Here is a 21,957-nt window from a genome sequence, read left to right on the forward strand (position 1 = left end):
GAGGTCCCAAGTCAAAGCGGGAATTGCCAAACAGAATTATTTCAGTTTTTCCCTCGTTAAGTTTTAAATAATTGTGTGCTAACAAAGCCTTGACATCAACTTACCAATTTTCTTCCATTTTTTGATGATCTTTAAAAAAAATAAATAAATAAAAATCACTGCAGTGTGTGTAAGATGCAGCAGTGTGTAAGAGATGCAGCAGTGTGTCCTTTAAATCCTTTATATCCTTTAATGGAATCAGATGAAACAGTCCATGGTTTAAAGCACATTCCCAGCATTCCTTTAAGTATTAAGTGGAACAAGATTACAGCCTTAGCCTTCAGTTATGCCTAACAATTCTGTTCATTGTTTATACACATTATGTTCTTTACAATGAGTTACTTCAAACCAAATTCCAAAACTTGAGTATAATGACAACAACTGCCTGATGCCTTAAAGTATCACTGTTTTGATACCCCCCCCCCAAAAAGGACAGTTACTAAGTGACTGTGTTCAACGAGTCACCCAGTTTTGTGACAAATAATTAGGCTACATTCACAAAATGCAAGCAATGGGTGAAAATTAGGTTGTCCAACAAACCTCAAGTGCCTTTTCTAGTCTGTGATCTGAGGTGAAAGATTTGATCATGCTATTTTTTTATGCATCTCCTGAATTCTGAAAATAAAGTTGTGATTTCCCCAAGTTAGACCAGATCTGAGTCCACAACTGAAGTTGGGACGTTGTGTGAAATGGAAATAACAGAATACAATGATTTGCAAATCCTCTTCAACCTATATTCAACTGAATACACCACAAAGACAAGATATTTAATTGATAGACTTGTCTTTGTGCAAATATTTGCTCATTTTGACATGGATGCCTGCAATGCATTTCAAAAAAGCTGGGATAGGGGCAACAAAGGATGACCAATGCTCAAAGTAGGGAGGGGTGTTATTTCAAAAAAATTGTAAATCTATAAATGTTTGCATGGTATATGGAAATATACACAGAATAAACCATAGCAGGATCAATTTTGGGTCATTTGGTTCCAAAAACCCATATGGATTGAGCCAGTGAAGATATCGGGTTCAAAAATCACCAAAAGTAGACGAAAATGTCATATCTTGAGAACTGCTGCACCTAGAGACTTGAAATTTGGCTCCAAATGTTGCTTGACCACAAGTTTATATTCAACTTCTATAGTAACAATAATTCTATCTTTTTTTTTTTTTTTTTTTTTTTTAAAGAGTAATTGACAAAAAAACTAATTTCAGTACATATGTTAGGATCAATTGTAAATCAAAATCTATGTAGTTTTTATTTCAGTAACATCAGTTGAGTATAATCATCACATGTAAAGAATGACATGGCCACAATGAACTAATTATAAGCAAAAGAGTGGTTTTCTACATCAACAGCACATATACGACACACGCGTTACTTGAAATTTTCAAATGCTCCGTCCATATGGTGTTTTGGAACCAAATGACCCAAAAATTATACTGTTATGGTTTATTCCATGTATATTTCCATATTCCATGCAAAATTTTTGAAATAACACCCCTCCCTACTCAAAGAACACCTGTTTGGAACATTCCACAGGTGAACAGGTTAATTGGAAACAGGTGAGTGTCATGACTGGGGATATACTAAGGAGCATTCCCAAAAGGCTCAGCCATTCACAAGCAAAGATGGGGCGAGGATCACCACTTTGTGAACAACTGCGGGAAAAAAATAGCCCAAAAGTTTAAGAACAATGTTTCTCAACGTTCAATTGCAAGGAATTTAGGGATTCCATCATCTACAGTCCATAATATAATCAGAAGATTCAGAGAATCTGGAGAACTTTCTACACGTAAGTGGCAAGGCCGAAAACCAACACTGAATGCCCATTACCTTCGATCCCTCAGGCGGCACTGCATTACAAACCGACATCACTGTGTAAAGGATCTTACCGCGTGGGCTCAGGATCACTTCAGAAAACCATTGTCAGTTAACACAGTTCATCGCTACAGCTACAAGTGCAAGTTAAAACTCAACCAAGCAAAGCGAAAGCCATAAATCAACAACATACAGAAATGCCGCCGCCTTCTCTGTGCCCGAGCTCATTTGAAATTGACAGACGCAAAGTGGAAAAGTGTGCTGTGGGCCTGATGAGTCCACATTTCAAATTGTTTTTGGAAATCATGGGTGTCGTGTCCTCTGGACAAAAGAGGAAAAAGACCATCCAGATTGTTACCAGGGCAAAGTTCAAAAGCCAGCATCTGTGATGGTATGGGGGTATGCTAGTGCCCGTGGCATGGGCAACTTACACGTGTGATGGCATCATCAATGCTGAAAGGTACATCCAGATTTTGGAGCAACACATGCTGCCATCCAAGCAATGTCTTTTTCAGGGACGTCCCTGCTTATTTCAGCAAGACAATGCCAAGCCACATTCTGCACGTGTTACAACAGCGTGGCTTCGTAGTAAAAGAGTGTGGGTACTAGACTGGCCTGACTGCAGTCCAGATATGTCGCCCATTGAAAATGTGTGGCGCATTATGAAGCGCAAAATATGACAACGGACCCCGGACTGTTGAACAACTGAAGTCGTACATCAAGCAACACCTACAAAGCTTCAACAATTAGTGTCCTCAGTTCCCAAACACTTATAGAGTGTTGTTAGAAGGAAAGGTGATGTAACACAGTGGTAAACATACCACTCTCCCAGCTTTTTTGAAACGTGTTGCAGGCATCCATTGCAAAATGAGCAAATATTTGCACAAAAACAATAAAAGTTATCAGTTTGAACATTAAATATCTTGTCTTACACAACGTCCCAAATTCATTGGAATTGGGGTTGTAGGTCAAAAAGTACTTCATGTATGGAGTTAAATCAAGGCCAAAGGTTTTGTAATCTGAAAATAAAAAAAGATTGAAAAAATACATTTTGAAACTGAAAATTAAAGTTTTGTAATCTGAAAATAAAAAAGATTGAAAAAATAAATTTTGAAACTGAAAATTCAATGTTTGTTCTTGAATTTTATAATCATTTAAAAAGTATTATCAAAATAAAAATAAGTGTAAGATATATATTTTTCAGTTTAAATAAATGTTTGATTCAGCTCTAAGTTTTTTTGATCAAATTATTTTTTTTCATTCATATTTCTTTCTTTCACCTTCCGATCTTTTTTTCACTTTCAGATCTTATTTTTTCAGTTTCAAACTTTTGGCCCCGTTCTGGCGTGGGAGGGCGTGGCTTCGGTTGAGAGGGGCATGGAATTGTGAGTGACAGGAGAGCAATCAGTCCTCACATGATGTTGCTTTCAGGAAACGTGGGTCCTTTGATAGATAATGACTCTGCTCCCGTCTCCATCGTTTATTTACTACGCGGCTGGCGCGTGAAAGAAAATAGAGAGAATGAAAGCTTATTACGAGGTTTTAAACCCTCAAGATAAAGCTGTTTATTGTGATCGTTGTGTAGCAGTTGGTTCAGTGGATCTGTACGTTGTACCGGATATTGAATTTAATGACGATATAACAAAGTTGACCGCCCGTAAATCCAAATCCAAAGCCACCTGGAAGAGCGCTCCGGCTACCGGCGGTGTGAAGAAGCCCCCCGTTTACAGGCCCGGCACTGTGGCGCTACCAGAAATCCACCGAGCTGCTGATCCACAAGCTGCCGACCAGGTCAGTCTCGCCGGCCTCCTGCAGAGCATCACAGTGGAGCTCTGAAAGCGGAGGTCGGTCTTGAAGTCCTGAGCGATTTCTCACCAGGTGCTGGAAGGGCAGCTTGTGGATCAGCAGCTCAGTGGATTTCTCACAGCGGCGGAGTGCCACAGTGCCGGTGTTCTGTAACGGCGAGGCTTCTTCACACCGACGGTAGCCGGAGCGCTTTTCCGTGCGGCTTTGGATTTGGATTTACCGGCAGTCTGCTTGATTGTGGCCATATTAAAGCTTCCTTCAGATCTGCCGAGCCAGGTCTCTCTGTGTGTCACTTAGAAAGCTCGTAACACTCCGCTGCAGCCTGTAAAATAAGCGACCTGCCTCATTTTGATGCGGAGATGCTGCGCTGCGTTCACAGTCTTGTGTGGGTTTGGGACATATCGGTTTTTAGGTATAGGTGTTAAACTTTACAATCTTGCATATTTTCCAGTTTTTAAACATCAAAAATGACCAAGAGTGGTCTAGAATTACTTGTAATAGACATCTTTAGCATCACTTTATTTACAGGTATCAAGACAATATAGCGGAGAGAAAGTGTTGTCATTATCTATCAAAGTACCCACGTTTCCTGAAAGCAACATCATGTGAGGACTGATTGCTCTCCTGTCACTCACAATTCCACGCTACTCTCAATCGAAGCCACGCCCTCCCACGCCAGAACGGGGCCAAAAGTTTGAAACTGAAAAAATAAGATCTGAAAGTGAAAAAAAAAAGATCTGAAGGTGAACAAAAGACATATGAATGAAAAAAAAAATGATTTGATCAAAAAAATTACAGAGCTGAATCAAAAATTTATTTAAACTGAAAAATATATATCTTACATTTATTTTTATTTTGATAATACTTTTCAAATGATTATAAAATTCAAGAACAAACATTGAATTTTCAGTTTCTAAATTTATTTTTTCAATCTTTTTATTTTCAGATTACAAAATGTTTGGCCTTGATTTAGCTCCATATTCATGCACCCTTTTCAGATTGCCTTGTGCTACATCTATGTACAAACAAGGGCTTGCTGCACTCTGCAGTTTTTGGTCACAGGGTCTTTTCATGCACTCCTGTTTGTTTGACAAAAATGACTGACTGTGTGATATTCTCTACCTCAGGCTCAAGTTTTACATAAACTGATCCAAAAGTGAGTGTCTCCTGAACAAACACTGTGGGATTACTTAATTTGAAAAGGCTGCTGTTTCATAGTTCTCCATGTTGATTACATTTAGCTAAAATAGATACAAATGAAGTGCTTCTATTGTGGTACCTTGTAGAGACCATTTTACATTCTACTCATGACATGTATTTTTAGGCTGAATCTCAATTCTACCCCTCGGCCCTTCCCCTTACCCCTTCCCCTCCCTTTTGAGTGGGCACAACAGACAGAGGGGTGTCTCAATTCTCTTTTTGGAGCGAGGTGGAGGGGTAGGCAGAGGGCTACAAACCCCTTCAAACTGAGTGAATCTGGATGCACATTCCATTAAGAGGGGCAGAAAGAGCTTACTGCTGTCTCCAAGGAAACAAACATGGTGCCAAAAAAGCTGCACAAATGTTAAGTGGCTTTCATTACAAATGACACTGTTTAGCAACGTGTATGCTGCTGGATGCATGCTGCGTATATGGTCATTCTGACGAATATCGTAACTTCGCTTGTGTGCTGAGGCGTTACAATGCACATACAAACGCTAGGATAAGACACTTTTATTTCTCACAACGGAGAAAATCATGATAAAAGATAAGCACGTTAATTTGTATGTTCAGAAATCTTTGGATAATATCAATCCCTGCTGTTGGATTTCAAGGTCTGTAACACCTGTGTATTTTGTAAACAAACAGGGAGCCCTGACCATACTCGTCTCTTAATAAGCTTTCAGGCAGAAAATGAGAAGTTTCACCAATGGGAGTAAGCTGGAAAATATATACACATGTATATGTGTAACACATAACCTGACGTCCTAATAGACTGCTATCATTTGTCAAGGAAAATTCTAAAGGAAATAGTGCTGGATGCAAAAATGGGAGAATTTGAAAAAGAAATATAGGGTTAACAGAACTAAATGCAGCCCATAACATACATAGGTACTGGTCATATAATTAGAATATCAAGAAAAAGTTGATTTCAATAATTCTATTGAAAAAGTGAAATATGTACAATATATACATTCATTCCACACAGACTGATATATTTCAAGTGTTTATTTTAATTATTAATTAATTAATTACTTTGAATCAATCAATTAATGATTAATCAATTAACAATATTAACTAATACTATGTTAATGATTAATTATTAATTAGTAGTATTAACATTAATTAATTATTAATTACAAATGAATTAAATTCATTATTAATACCACAAAATTCTCCGATATGATTGCGATGCATCAAAGAAACCCGCGACTTCTTATATTTCTTTGCATTTACACAGAAAGGCAAGAAAATAAAAAGAGCAAACAGGCTACTGCACAGTGAAGACGGCAGTTTAAGCGACAACATGATTACGTCAAACTCATGAACCGGGCAGTTTTTTTTCCCCGTAAGGCGGAGGAGTGTCTCAATTCAAAGGGCTCAAGGCATACCCATTTGCCTTACCCCTTGTTTTAAAGGGGTAGGCACTGGGGTAGGGGTACAAAAGAGAACTGAGATTGGGTCTTAGTCTTTACAATTTAAAAGCTGTGACATTATTGATATAGACTGTATACTTTCATAAGGCACAAAAGATGCATGAATACTGAAGAGAAATACTCCAATACACTGAGGGAAGGATATAGATTTAAATCACATTTCTATAATTGAGAATAAAAGATGCCTTCTTTTTTTTCTATTGGAAACATTAGTGAATGCACAGCTGGCAGATTCCACACTCCACACTTCCACACAAAGTGCCATTAACTGTATTGATAGTGGTTAACGATAAAATTAGATTTACACAGCTCCAGCACATTCTATTCAATATTCTTTAATGGCAACAATGTCTTAATTAACAAGATTATACATTGTGTTGCTGTTTCTAGCAGATTTATTTTTTCAGTGGGAAATGAAGGTCAGACGTGCTGAAGAAGTTGCATAGCAGCCTGGCTACATACTTCTGTTATTAATGTCACCAATGTAACCTTTTCTTCTCAAATGGAATGGCAAAAACAAACAAACAAACAAAACAAAACAAAAAAAAAAACAAGCAGGCAGATATGAAAAATGTGTAGGTTAGGTGGTCCTTAAGGACTGGGCTGAGAACCAGTGGCAAATGTATAAGTCAGTGTCATTCTCAGTTTTGCGCTCTCTGTGCACACTCAGCTTGGCACAGGGTACAAGCTAATCATAATGAATTAAATCCAACTGCGTGAATAAACTGTGTTTTACAGACACGTTTTGAATGCTCCACTCAGTAAAATGTGTTTTATACATACATACATACATACACTCAACAAAAATATAAATGCAACACTTCTGCACAAACTCTGCACTGTGCAGCGTTGCTCACCTAACGCGAGAGGTAAGATGGGGGGGGCCGCTGTGCCGTAACGTAACCATGAACTCCCCCGTCAGGACGCACGCTCGTGCCGCCCCCCCCGCCCGGTCGGCCCACCTCCAGGACCGCCCCTGAGCAAATGTGAGCATTTGCCCACTCAAGTCGGTTACGACGACAAACTGGAGTCAGGTCGAGACCCCGATGAGGACGATGAGCATGCAGATGAGCTTCCCTGAGACGGTTTCTGACAGTTTGTGCAGAAATTCTTTGGTTATGCAAACCGACTGTTTCAGCAGCTGTCCGAGTGGCTGGTCTCAGACGATCTTGGAGGTAAACATGCTGGATGTGGAGGTCCTGGGCTGGTGTGGTTACATGTGGTCTGCGGTTGTGAGGCTTGTTGGATGTACTGCCAAATTCTCTGAAACGCCTTTGGAGACGGCTTATGGTAGAGAAATGAACATTCAATACACGAGCAACAGCTCTGGTTGACATTCCTGCTGTCAGCATGCCAATTGCACGCTCCCTCAAATCTTGCGACATCTGTGGCATTGTGCTGTGTGATAAAACTGCACCTTTCAGAGTGGCCTTTTATTGTGGGCAGTCTAAGGCACACCTGTGCACTAATCATGGTGTCTAATCAGCATCTTGGTATGGCACACCTGTGAGGTGGGATGGATTATCTCAGCAAAGGAGAAGTGCTCACTATCACAGATTTAGACTGGTTTGTGAACAATATTTGAGGGAAATGGTGATATTGTGTATGTGGAAAAAGTTTTAGATCTTTGAGTTCATCTCATACAAAATGGGAGCAAAACCAAAAGTGTTGCGTTTATATTTTTGTTGAGTGTACATTATATATATATATATATATATATATATATATATATATATATATATATATATATATATATATATATATATATATATACACACACACATGAGGTCTGTCCATAAAGTATAGGTCCTTTTTATTTTTTTCAAAAACTATATGGATTTCATTCATATGTTTTTACGTCAGACATGCTTGAACCCTCGTGCGCATGCGTGAGTTTTTCCACGCCTGTCGGTGACGTCATTCGCCTGTGAGCACTCCTTGTGGGAGGAGTCGTCCAGCCCCTCGTCGGAATTCCTTTGTCTGAGAAGTTGCTGAGAGACTGGCGCTTTGTTTGATCAAAATTTTTTCTAAACCTGTGAAACACATCGAAGTGGACATGGTTCGAAAAATTAAGCTGGTTTTCAGTGAAAATTTTAACAGCTGATGAGAGATTTTGAGGTGATAGTGTCGCTTTAAGGACTTCCCACAGTGCGAGACGTCGCGCAGCGCTCTCAGGCGGCGTCATCAGCCTGTTTCAAGCTGAAAACCTCCACATTTCAGGCTCTATTGATCCAGGACGTCGTGAGAGAACAGAGAAGTTTCAGAAGAAGTTGGTTTCAGCATTTTATCCGGATATTCCACTGTTAAAGGAGATTTTTTTAATCGGCTCGCAGCCGCCGCGACACTCCGCCACAGGAAAAACACCTCTGTTGGAAGCCTTAAGGACAAGTTGGAACATGTCCAGCTGTTAAACAATTTCTCATATACTCACTCCACTGAAAGCCATCAAAAGCCGCCTGGATTTTACAAACGGTTATCAACACGGAGGTGTTTTTCCTGTGCCGCCGACCGCGCTGGCTGCGTCCCGACACGCGGACCCGTCCGCACGTCTTTCAGGACAAGTACAAAAAAAAAAAAGAAAAAAAAAAGTGATTGAACAACACAGATCGCCTATAATGTTGCCCGAAATGTACAAGTCAAAGTTTTCTTTCTAAAGTGGTCAAATTATTATTTCTTTATTTTTTATTTTTTCTGTGTCGTTACAAGGTTCAGAGCTTACCCTAAGCACTGGCAGTTGGTGAAATTGCCTACAATAATGGTCTAAAATGATCACTCGAGTGACTGAACAGGTCTGACCCATCACCGCCTCCCATGGATTAGTATGCAGGTGAACCATGAATTATTTGCAAACTTTAAGTGTGATTACTTTTTCTCATCACGGTGACTTGTTTTTAAAGTTATGAATGCATTTATTTTGCTGCATTTGTGATTAAATTATCATCAGTGGAGGGGCAGCACATGCACATTATAAACATAGCCTTGTTCTGTGGTTCTACAGCAGTATACGAGGTCTGTCCAAAAAGTAACGGACCTTTGTATTTTTTTCAAAAACTATATGGATTTGAATCATGTGTGATTGCATCAGCCAAGCTTGAACCTTCGTGCGCATGCTTGAGTTTTTTCACACCTGTCGGTTGCGTCATTCGCCTGTGAGCAGGTTTTGAGTGAGCACTGGTCCACCCCCCTTGTCGGATTTTCATTGTCAGGGAAATGTCTGAATGATTTGGAGCTTTGCTGCATCAAATTTTTCCAGAAACTGTGAGAGACAGCCAGGTGGACACCATTTGCTAAATTCAGATGGCTTTCAGGGACGATTTTATGGGGATCACACAGATTGAGGAGTGTTACAGCCGGTTTAAAGATGGCACACAATGGCGGAGGGCGCGCTGCGCTCCGAGCGCCGATCGACAGGCTCAAACGAGCAGATCATTTCCAAACTGAACGCTGTGTAGATCCAGGATGTCGTCTGACTACCACAGAAATGGCAGAAGATGTGGACATCAAGACTTTTTTGGCACATTCCACTGTTACAGGAGTTTTTGTCATGGAAAGAGGAGTGGAGGAATGCGGCACAAAACCACAGGAATTCGCGCGTTGGGACGGAGCCGCATGGTGCAAAGCAACGCCGTGATGAAGTCCGGCTGTAACACTCCTCAATCAGCCTGCTCACAGGTGACTGACAACCGACAGGCGTGAAAAAACTCACGCATGCGCATGAAGGTTCAAGCTTGGCTGATGCAATCACACGTGATTCAAATCCATATAGTTTTTGAAAAAATAAAAAGGTCCATTACTTTTTGGAGAGACCTCGTACTCCTGCATTACGCTGATGTATCTATGATACAGCAAATTTTCATTGCATCATCATATAATAAACAGTCTGCTCAACCCTTCTTCCTGGTATAAAGTTTGACTTGTGCCTTCTGCCATTCTTATTCGACACACGAGCTGCCTATTATGTAACACTTGATCAACTATATCACAGGATGACATTTTCATGGGAAGAAATTCTACCAGTATATAATGGATAGTACTATATTAGGGTGGTCCTCTACAGTATGCCAAAAATAAAAACTTTCTTAAAGTGCTTCCTGACAAAATTGTTCATTTTGATGACAAACAACCATTCTAACCACTGCCACATGTGGGGTGGAAACTGCAATGGTTGAGCATATTAGCACAAATCAGTAATAGTGATGTACCTGTTCACAAATGAAATACAAATTGAACCAATTTTTTCCTCCTTTAACTGACCATACAGGAGAAAGAAAACAGTATTACATGTCACTGTCCACCTATTTGGTCAAAACCAACATTCAATGGGAGTGGCGTTTGGTTCAGATTTTCTTCGTCTCCGGGAACTTACGTCGATGTCACTCAACAACTTGCAGCAGGTATTGATGCTGCTGTTCATCCTTCATTAGGATCTGACTGTAATCCTGGATAAGTGCAACTCCTTGCTCAGCAAAATCATTGATAGCAGAAACGTTATTCAGGACCTGCTGTGACGACTGGAATGATGGGTCATCCTCCCACTCTGAGTGGTCCTTGAGGAAGTCTACGGTGACATTGAATGCCTCAAAAATGCAACCTGAGGCAGATGTAACAAAATCTACCACGAATGAACTAATGTATCCAGAACATAGCTCAAAAGATCACTCGCACATCACAAAAAAATCAGGGGCAGGCAGCAGTGATTAATATTTTTCAAATCTCATGAAATTTCACCCAGTTTATTTTTTACCCCTAAAGAAACCAAAAAATGAAGAAGCACCTTAAAAAAAGTTAAGGTTTGTTTTTCGGCACCACTGTACTACTACATGGCACGTGCCTACTCTCGTCAACAAAAGGCTTTTTGGAGGAAGGTTTGACAGGTGGTATAATACAGCTCTATATTTCTCCCATCCTCCCAGACAGCTCATGGAAAAGCAAAAGTGTATAAGCATAAAAATGAAACAGATGTTTTTTCAGCAGGGCAAACTTCATCCTTGCATGAAAGCACAGTCTTCACCCCTCCCATGACCTGTTTTGCGGCTGATCCTGTTCAGTGCTGCCACAGTGGCTCATCAGCCTCCATCTCATCCAATCTGGTATGGAATAACATATACATTTGGCAAAAGTTTTATGCTGAATGCCCTTCCTGACACAATGCTGGATGGACAAGGAATATGAACTCAATATGCACCACCCCCCCCCCCCCCCCACACACACACACAAAAAATGGTGGGAGGAAACACATATATTCATAGTGAGATCAAGCAAACTCCCCATAGAAAGGAACTGAGAATTAGCGGATTTTAACTTACTTTCTGTGAGATAAGCGCCTATGTCAAAATATACCAGTCAATCTCTATTCTGACTGAGATGATTGGGACATGTAAATGTGTATAAATTGCGTTTTTGCATGTAAACAACACACTCAGATTCACTGCTTATTATGATTTCTTTCTAATGGAAACATTTCTTTATGTTGGCTTGGCGGCATGGTGCCTTTATGGTTAGCACTGGTGCTTCACAGCAAGAACGGGGTGGGATCGCTTCCCACCCTTTCTGTTGTGGAGTTTGCATGTTCTCCCCATGTCTGCATGGGTTTCCTCCGGGCAATCCTGTTTCCTCTCACACTCCAAAAATAAATAAATGAATAAAAAACCCACGCATATTTAGGGTCTGCTCTTTTCTCTACCTTTGACCAAGGCAGAGTTTCTACATCTGGAGTTGGTCCCTGGGTGCCGGACTGTGGCTCCCCAGTGCTCCTAGTGGTTGGATTGTGTTGTGTTGAGATGAAAAAACAAAAAATACCCTGGTCTATGTTCATGATTAGAATGTAAAGTAAACTGTAAGTGTTATACTGTATCAGTAGGATCATACTTGAATAGCATGGATTGTTGTGTGGTTGTGGGTAAAATGCTCACTTCTGCTGTAAATCATGCAGACTCTGTTCAGCTCTCTGTAGACCCTCCAGATCCTTCATCATCTTCTTCATGTGGTCCTTAGAGTATCTGTTTTGGATGTAGGCAAACCAACAGCCTCCCATTCCAATGACTATTGACACAACCAGCATGAAGTCCTTCAAGTGATTATGTCTATTCACTGGAAAGAAAAAAAAAAAAAGAATAAAAAAAACCGAGGTACAATTCAAACAATTAGTTGCATAATGACAAGATAAACCTGTTAAACTGTGAGCACAAAAAATAAAACAAATAAACAATGCAATGGTTTATACTTGAACACAGCACTGTCATAAATACCACAAATACTCAGGTCGCTACAATGCTTGCACTAATGTCATAGGTCAAAAGGCATGGCCTAATATCCAGCATGGTGATGATCAAATGTACTGTGACCAACAGTTCAATGGTGTTCAAATCATTTCACCAAAAAGGACATTTCATTCTATTGCTTTACACAGATTTTTTTTTTTTTTTTTTTACACTTTTTTTGCCATTTGAAAAACCACTTTATACATTTTTATGGCAGACTAGCAGGGCGATATTGAGGTTTTTATTATTACTAATTTTGCATTTCAGGAATAAAGTGTAAATATAAACAATGAAGTTGATATACCACTTTGGCAATATGTTGAGAGTGAAATAATTTCAAGATTAAAGGAAAAGTAAACGACTAAGTGCACATGACCGCCTCTGCAAAATGTATTATTTATATGAAGTGGTGAAATTGTATTTCAGAATGGGATTTCTAACAAGGAAATTATTCTCTCAGTGCATAAGAAAAAGCATAAAAAATGTAATAAGCATTCAGACTTTGAAGAGGTGGTGCCAAAAGCTGCATCTACAGCTGTGGTCAGAGGTTTACATACACTCATTCATGCCCACAATGACTAAACGTTACATCTGACAACTGTATTAAAAAAAGGAGGACTAATCACAGAGTCATAATGAATGCAGCATTAAAATGAAGCTTTTCCTTTTTGCTCCTTTACACAGTGAGTGAGTGAGTGTGAGAGAGAGAGAAATTTAGATGTCTTATTGTCTGATAAACGTGTGTGACAGCACAACAGTGGCTGTGAATGAAGGATAGTCTGTGTACGCGTTATATAGAATATATGCTTGAAAGAAGAAAATATGCAGCAATGCAAAAATGCGGTAAATTGATTATTTTGCATTAATTTCTGTGATCTTGCAAATGCTAAAAATCTGGACAAACTTTTATACACAATAACTATTTTCAGAGCTCATAAGTAAAAGGGCTAATTGTTTTTTAATACAAGTTATCGCGTTTATAGGCAGTTGTTTTAGATAAGTCAGGCGAATACATAAACATTTTCAAGTCACTAATATGTCTTGGACTTCAATTTCCTTTTTTTTTTATTTTTCAAAAGCATGCACAGAGAATAGCAATCAAACAGTATGGGATCAGCTCACAAAGAATGGGGGGGGGGTTACAGTTTCAGTTAACATTTTCATTTAGATAAGTGAAGAAAAAAGTTTCCATTTAAATGTTGATGTCTTTGTTTACACAATTTGCACCATTTCCTATTAAAATCTTTTTAAATCTTAAATATCACACATATTTCCTGTACTATATCTAACCATTCTTTTTGTCTAGGTGGGTCTGAAGCAAGCCACTTTCTTGTTATGGCCTTCCTGCCAGCCGTGAGAAGAATTTTTACCAGATAATTGTCCTCTTTCAGTACAACTTTACCTATATTTCCCAAATACAGGGTGGAGTACTCCTTGGTAATCCTACTGTATATCCAAGCACATCATTTATCACAGCGTTCACATTATACCAAAACGATTCTATTTTGGGGCAACACCAGAAGACGTGTATTGTTTGCATTTATTTGACCACATTACTTCCAGCATGTTTGCCGTTTCAATAATTGTTTGCTTTTTAAACTTGGTGTAATAAAAAAGGTGTTAAATTTTTCCAATTAAATTCTCTCCATGTAAGTGAATTTGTGGATGTGTGATGAGTTACACACGTGATACCATTCCTCTTCGGAAATCGTAATATTCAACTCTTTTTCCCTACTTGTGTTTTTATGTATCGTGTGAATTTCTGCCCTCTGCAGATCATAACGACTAGCTGCTAGAGAGGTCAAACCAGGACCCCAAATTCAGGTCGCCTGTGAACAGACAGTTCAAGCCATCTCCTGTGATCAATTGGAGAATTTTGATGGGAGATTGGAGGACCATTCTACCATCCAGGCAGTTGGCTGAAGACTCGCTCCCACTAGGAACTGGACCCTCCGACCAGGAGTAAGCTAGTCTTGGGTTTATGTTAGAATTGAAGCCTAATATCCAACTCTTCTGAACCTAATGTTATAAAGTCTGCATTACCGCTTTTTGTTTTTATTAGTCTAATAACAATTTTGACCTAGTATCTGAAAAAGTTCTTTGGTAACTTATGCCTCGTTTCCATCGAGTGGGCTGGGTGGGAATGGCACGGTACAGTATAGGTCAGAATGGTTCAGCATGGCTTGGTTTGCATTTCCACTGTCAGCACTATCCTTTGCTTGGCAGATGGAGCATGACAGACGTCAACATCCATGTCATAGAGAGCGTGTAAGCTGTAGCAAGGCCTCGCCCCGTCCAAATGGATACTGGTTTAGGCCGTATATATAGTCTATGGTTTACGCATATCTGCATAAGTTTTATATTACATTGGCGTTTTGTCTACATGGAGTCCACACAGTGTAACCTTTTTTTTTTGTCTTGGTGGAACATTAAGTGGATTTTCATCATGAACGGAATGCTGAAGAGACAACGGATACTGCTGTGAACTCTGACGTGTAGAAATAGAGCACTATGACATTTTCAGCTTTTAAAAGCTGTTTTTGCAGTTCAATTTTGTATAAGTTTGTTTGTTGGCAATTTACCCTTAATAAAGTTGTTACTGTAAAATATGTGGTCTATAAGTTCACTGATCATTTTTGATGGTCTATATGTCCCATAGTCTCTGTCCATCACATGCACATTGTCCCACAGTGTCCGTCCATCACAGATATTTCAACACATTCTCTACATAAAACTATATCCCTTCCAGCAAAACCTTTTGCATGAGGCTTGGGCACTACAGAAGGTATGTTTCAAACACAGGTTTTTCTTCTTTCTTCTGGTTTTGTTTTTACAGCAAGTGAAATAATGGACCCGTTAAAAAAAAAAAAAAAAAAAAAAATGGAACACACTGTTTCCCACACTGCTGCATGGTGCAACAACTGGCATCAATGAAACTGTGCAGGAAGTTAGCATAGTTCCATACCTATTTGGAAATGTGTTTTTTGATCATCTATGAATAAAGACACGTTTGTGGGGCAGGGATCATAATTTTGGCAAAATATCCCAGTTTTTTGGCCTTTTCATGCAAAAGAGCGACCAGGATTTTATTCAGAGAATAAAGATTGTTAAAAAACAAACAAACTACATTCTCAAGACCCTAGTGGTGCATACTTAAAAATAAATACATGTTCCACTTGTTTTGAAGATTTTTTTTTCTCCACTGTTGCTGTTACATTTTGATGCCCAGCTTAGTGAACACGCTCAGAGGGACTTCTTTATAAACATTCCATCTTTTCCATAATTAAAGAATTTCCAGACATCTTCCAAAACAAGGGTGTCTTATGTTAATTACAGTTTTTGTCAGGGTAATGATGAATCCAGTTGAAATGATGTATAGTGGCTTTCAAAGTATTCAGCCCCTTGGTATTTCAAGCATTTTAATTTGTTTGTGGCATTTCAAATATAAAAAGTAAATCAGGCTTCTCAATCTAAAAAATTCTAAAATTACAAACTGAAACCAAATCTCTACAACTTGATATAAGTTAATTAGGGGAATTCAGGGGATGGATACATCAACATTTCCAAGATACTGAATGTCTTGAACTTTATTTACATCAGTTATGAAGAAATCCAAACAATGCAAACAAATCTGTGGAGTAGACAGTTCTCAAAAACTGAGTGACTGTGCAAGAAGGAGAAGAGTAAGGAAAGACACCAAGACAACCAGACAACCCAGAAGAAGTTATGGGCTTCTCTGGCTGTGATTGGAGAAATTGTGCATAGTGCATATTTTGCATTTTGTATCACCAGTTATACAGCTTTATGATGAAGTGGCACAGAGGAAGATTTTATAAAAAGAAGACCTGAAAGTTCAGCTACAATTTGCCAGAAGGTACACCTGAGATGCAAGATGAGATTTAATGTTGATGAAAGAAAATCCTCCTCTATACCACTTTAAGCCAGGGGAGGTGATGGTCTAGTGGTTAAGTGTTGGGCTTGTGGCCAGAGGATCCTCAGTTCAAATCCCAGCCTGAATGGAAAAATCACTAAGGGTCCGTGGGCAAGGTCCTTAATCCCCTAGTTGCTCCCGGTGTGTAGTGAGCAAAATGCATGGCAGCAGCCTGACATTGGGGCAAATGTGAGGCACTGATGCGTAAAGTGCTTTGAGTGTCTGATGCAGATGGAAAAGAACTATATAAATGCAGTCCATTTACCATTTATAATGTTAGCCATGTTACCATGATGTCAGTGTACATTCTTCCCTGTTTTAGCCTGATGCCTTAACTGTTTCTTTTGGCTTTAAAGTAAGGCTGTAAAAGATAAAAAAAAAAAAACTGGCTTTACTTCAAAAAATTTGGCCCTCAAAATGCAGGAAATAGTGTTTCAGAGAGTTATAAATTTAAAAATGTTCAGAGGGCAAACGGCCCCGGTCTCTCCTACAAACACTCGCGTCTGCAGCGCAGCATGCTGCAGAACTTCTCCCACAGTCCACATTAGGGATGGGTATTATAAGATTTTATCGATATCGATGCCATTATCGATTCCTCTTATCGATCCGATTCCTTATAGATATCTCTTGAGAATTTTCTGTGTACTAAAAGTAGGCTTTACAGGTTTCTATGTCAACAACATTTTAAGTTGGTCACTGGATACTTGATCTCTGGACTTAAATAAAAATAAAATCTGTAGTTTTTGTCAAAAGCATTTCCTTTCAGACATTTTGGCATGAAAGTCACACTATACCTCTGACCTGAGTTCAGCCGGCTGCTGCACGTCAGCGCAGGACGTCTCATTTTGGGAGGAAAAAAAAACATTTTGATCGGTTGCAGTTTGTATTACAATGTTTGAAGAGGTGTCATTTGATGTAAGGGTGATTCTTAGACTACGGGCACTTTTATGTCCCTTGATCATATTTTATGAAAAAAAGAAAAAAGGGGAAATTTCAAACTTTTATAGTTATCTTTACAATGAAAGTGTGGTAAGAAATTTGTCCTAGTAGTCTATGATGACTTTTTCACCTTATTTCAGCATCATTACATGCAAATATTGCTGTTTTGTGCTTGTCCCACACCCAGACTTATGATCTTCAATGATAAAAATGAATAGTAAACAAACGTTTTTTCTAATGTTTTAAAATATCTCTGAATAAAATATCAGTAAAATAATCAAAACATAATTGGGGTATTCAATATCATACAACTGTTGTGATTTTTTTTTTTTTTTAAACAAAATGTAGTTGTCCCACACTATTGCCGTAATTTCCACCACAACAATAATGTCCCTTTAAAAAGTTTGTATGAAAGATTGTGTGGGTAGTTTCTATGGAGATAAACAGTAACATCATAGCACCAAATCACAACAAACAGATGCCCCAAGGCGCTATACATTGTAAAGCAATGGTGTGGTGGAAATTACATTTACAAGGCCAATAGTGCCCGTAGATAAAGAATCACCCGTAAACGGCGTTTCACTTTGAAGTTATTAATACCAACTGGACTCTTTCGTTCAAACTAGACTTGGCAGAGAGCCACGCAGCAATTGGAGCTGGGTGAACAGAACGGAGGATGATTCTCGTTTCTTTCTCGCAACAAGGCAGGAGTCCCTGTTAGTGACTTTAATCCACAGAAAAGTAACTCACGACTGACATACTCAGGGAGAAAAGTGGTGAAAAACAAAAAAAGCTGAAAACCAAAATTAACCCCCCCCCCCCCCAAAAAAAACACCACCCGCATGAAAATGCTTGAATTCTAGAAGCTCTGAAATGCAATCTGGGGCTTTTCCAGGCAATAAACTGCAGTGAGTGCAGCATCCATTTTGGTGAGAAAAAAAAACAACTTTCCTTATTCAAATTCATTCCAGTAGAATTCCGTTCTTACTAGGAACCAGCAGTTTTCTAGCTCTGCAGATCGTTCTGGTGGAAATCGCTTAAATACACAATTTGAAAATATGGTTTGACCGAAACAAATTGTCATTCAATTTAAATAAAACAGGGATGAAGTGGAGGTGTAAGAGTCACTCGGTGTTCACAGGAAACATTTATTTCTAGATTTATTTATTTATGTTCATTGTTAGTTGGTTTTATCTTTTCTGTTTTGTTTCGTTTTTCAGGTTCTTTTTGTCTCTTTCTCTAAAATTGTACTGTAGCAATATTAGTTTTTATTACTGTTATTGTTGTGTTGCTATTATTAATATACGAGGTCTGTTAGAAAAGTATCCGACCTTATTTTTTTAAAAAACCATATGGATTTGAATCACGTGTGATTACATCAGACATGCTTGAACCCTCGTGGGCATGCAAGAGTTTTTTCATGCCTGTCGGTTACGTCATTCGCCTGTGGGCAGTCTTTGAGTGAGGAGTCGCCCACCCTCTCGTCGATTTTTTCATTGTTTAGGAATGGCTCAGAGACTGCTGCTTTGTTTGAACAAAATTTTTTCAAAACTGTAAGGCACAACTGAGTGGACACCATTCGATAAATTCAGCTGGTTTTCGGTAAAAATTTTAACGGCTGATGAGAGATTTTGTTCTGGTAGTGTCGTTTTAAGGATGGCCCACGGCGCCTGATGGCGATCTGTGCTTCGAGGCGGCAGTGTCTCGCCGTTTCAAGTTGAAAACGTCCACATTTCAGGCTCTGTTGACCCAGTAAGTCGTCAGAGAACAGAGAACTTTCAGAAGAAGTTGGCATGAGGAGTTCATTCGTGCGGGCAGAGTCGCATGTCGGGCCGGACCCAACCGCGGGGGGTCGCGACAGGAAAAACACCTCCGTTGGAAACCTTAACGGGCAAGTTGGAACATGCCCAAGCTGTTAAACAATTTCTCAGTTACTCACTTGATGAAAACCATCAAAAGCCGCCTGAATTTTCCAAATGGTTTTCAACACGGAGGTGTTTTTCCTGTCGCGGCGCACACAGATTCACAAAGATGCGCGCAAATTCGCCGAGTCCTTTCCGAGACGACTCGGCGAATTTGCGAGCACGTCTTTCATTAAGAAATGTCCTTAAACAGTGGAATATCCGCATAAAGTCCTCATGCCGGCCTCTTCTGAATCTTCTCTGTTCTCTCACGACGTCCTGGGTGAATTAAGCCTTAAATTAGGATGTTTTCAGGTCGAAACAGGCCGACGACGGCGCCTGGAAGCGCTGCGCGACGTCCCGCTCCGTGGGAAGTCCTTACAGTGACAGAAAAACCCCATAATCTGACAAGTGACAAATGTGAAAGTTTTTTATTCGGCACACAAAATATTCAAATAGAAAAAAATTAACAATTCCACAAAAAAACACAGACAAAACTAGTGAGTCCGAAAGGGTGTGGGCTGAAGCAAAGCTTATTAGTGCCCACCCCTGCTAGTACAAGTCCAACAATTCTAATCAGTCATATTTACATAAATACAAATTCACTACTACATGTCGACAAACAGACATACACATCAATATACTATTCACTTATAATTATATTTATATAGTACCAGATCACAAGAAAGTCGAATCAAGGCACTTTACGCCAGTAAGGACTAACCTTACCAACCCCCAGAGCGAGCACTAGGCAACTGTGGTGAGGAAAAACTCCCTATAAGGAAGAAACCTCAAGTAGACCAGGCTCTTGGGGGTGACCCTCTGCTTGGGCTGTGCCATATATACCTATATACATACGTATATACTTTACAAACATAAATATATACATACATATACACAGTCACTTATATACATATACACCTACCCATATCTATATATCTACATACGCATATACATACCCACACATTCAAATATACAATAAGTCCCACTTATAAATTGAACATTCCATAAATCAAATTATATTTGCTTCTTTATGATACTTAGACATGATGTTCTTTTTGAGTAGTTTCTTAAATCTTACTAAGGTACTACTCATTCTAACCTCTGTTGAACATTTGTTCCATTTCCTCACCCCAACCACAGACACACAAAAACCCTTTACATTTGTTCTTACTGGTGGTTTCATAAAAATTGCACAACCTCTTAAACTATATCTGGATTCCCTCAATCGGAACAGACTCTGGACATGTCTCGGTAAGGCTTGGTTTTTCGCTCGAAATAAAGTTTGAATTGTAATGTAATCGACCAAATCTATGAATTTTAATAAATTTAAAGACACAAATAGAGAATGAGTTGGTTCACGATATTGTTTATTGCAGATGATTCGTATGGCTCATTTTTGCAAAAGGAATATTGGATTGGTATTTGATTTGTAAGTGTTTCCCCATGACTCAACACAATATGTCATATATGGTACCATCAGAGAATGATATAAAGTAAGTAACCCTTCTTGTGGCAGTAGGTCTTTGGCTTTATACAAAATGGCTATAGTTTTTGACAATTTTGATTTCACATAAGTTATATGTGGTTTCCAGCTAAGTTTATTATCAATTATAACACCTAAAAATTTATTCTCTGTTACTAACTCAATTTCCTTATTGTTTATAGTTACATTTTTACATTTGGGTGCCTGTTTATTTCCAAATATAATACATTTAGTTTTCCCAAGGTTGAGTGACAACTTATTAGCGTCAAACCAAACCTTAAATTTTTCCAGTTCTTTCTCCACTATGTCCAGAAGCTGTTCAAGATTTTCACCGCTACAGAACACAGTTGTATCATCCGCAAAAAGGACACATCTCAGTGCACTCGACACCCAACTTATATCATTTATATAGATTATAAACAACAAAGGACCCAGCACTGAGCCCTGCGGCACCCCACATGTGACATCCCTGAGTTCAGAATTTGTATTATTGAATTGAACATACTGAAATCTGCCTTGTAAATAACTAGCTATCCATTCATATGCCAGACCTCTGATTCCATATTTCTGCAGTTTAATTAATAGTATTCCATGGTTAATTGTGTCAAACGCTTTCTGTAATGTAAAAAAAAAAAAACACCTATTGCGTATTGTTGTTGTCAATTGCAGTTGCTATACTTTCCACAAAGTCCATCAAAGCATGTGATGTAGTTCCAGACCTTCTGAATCCATATTGTTCTTCACAAATGATGTTATGCTTCAGTAAATAATCATTTAATCTTTTAGCAAATATTTTTTCCAAAATTTTGGAAAATTGTGGCAGGAGTGATATAGGTCTATAATTAGAAAATGTGTTTGTCACCAGTTTTAAACAGAGGAATTACTTTGGCTATTTTCATTTGAGAAGGAAATTTACCCGTACTTAGTGACATATTGCAAATATAATTGAACGGTTTTACTATACAATCAATAACTTTTTTAATAAAGCCATATCCAAATTATTAAAATCAGTCGATTTCTTACTTTTTGAACCATGAACCAGATCAAGTATTTCCCTTTCATGAGTACCACCAATGAACATTGAAACAGATTTGTTAAACGTTGAATTATTTACCCAGAAGTTATTAGTTGATGAGTC

At 38.8% G+C, this 21,957-nt stretch overlaps 1 protein-coding gene across 2 annotated transcripts in view; it reads right to left on the reverse strand.

The window, feature by feature from the left end:
- The window catches only part of stim1a (stromal interaction molecule 1a), a 178,940-nt gene that overhangs the window by 34,428 nt on the left and 122,555 nt on the right, over positions 1-21,957 (reverse strand). For both annotated transcript variants that reach the window (XM_034168378.1, XM_034168377.1), the window contains exon 7: positions 12,215-12,392. In XM_034168378.1, coding sequence (XP_034024269.1) covers positions 12,215-12,392 — 178 coding nt within the window. The remainder of the gene's footprint in view (positions 1-12,214; positions 12,393-21,957) is intronic.

This window comes from Thalassophryne amazonica, chromosome 4 (assembly GCF_902500255.1).
Source record: "Thalassophryne amazonica chromosome 4, fThaAma1.1, whole genome shotgun sequence".
Taxonomy (NCBI): domain Eukaryota; kingdom Metazoa; phylum Chordata; class Actinopteri; order Batrachoidiformes; family Batrachoididae; genus Thalassophryne; species Thalassophryne amazonica.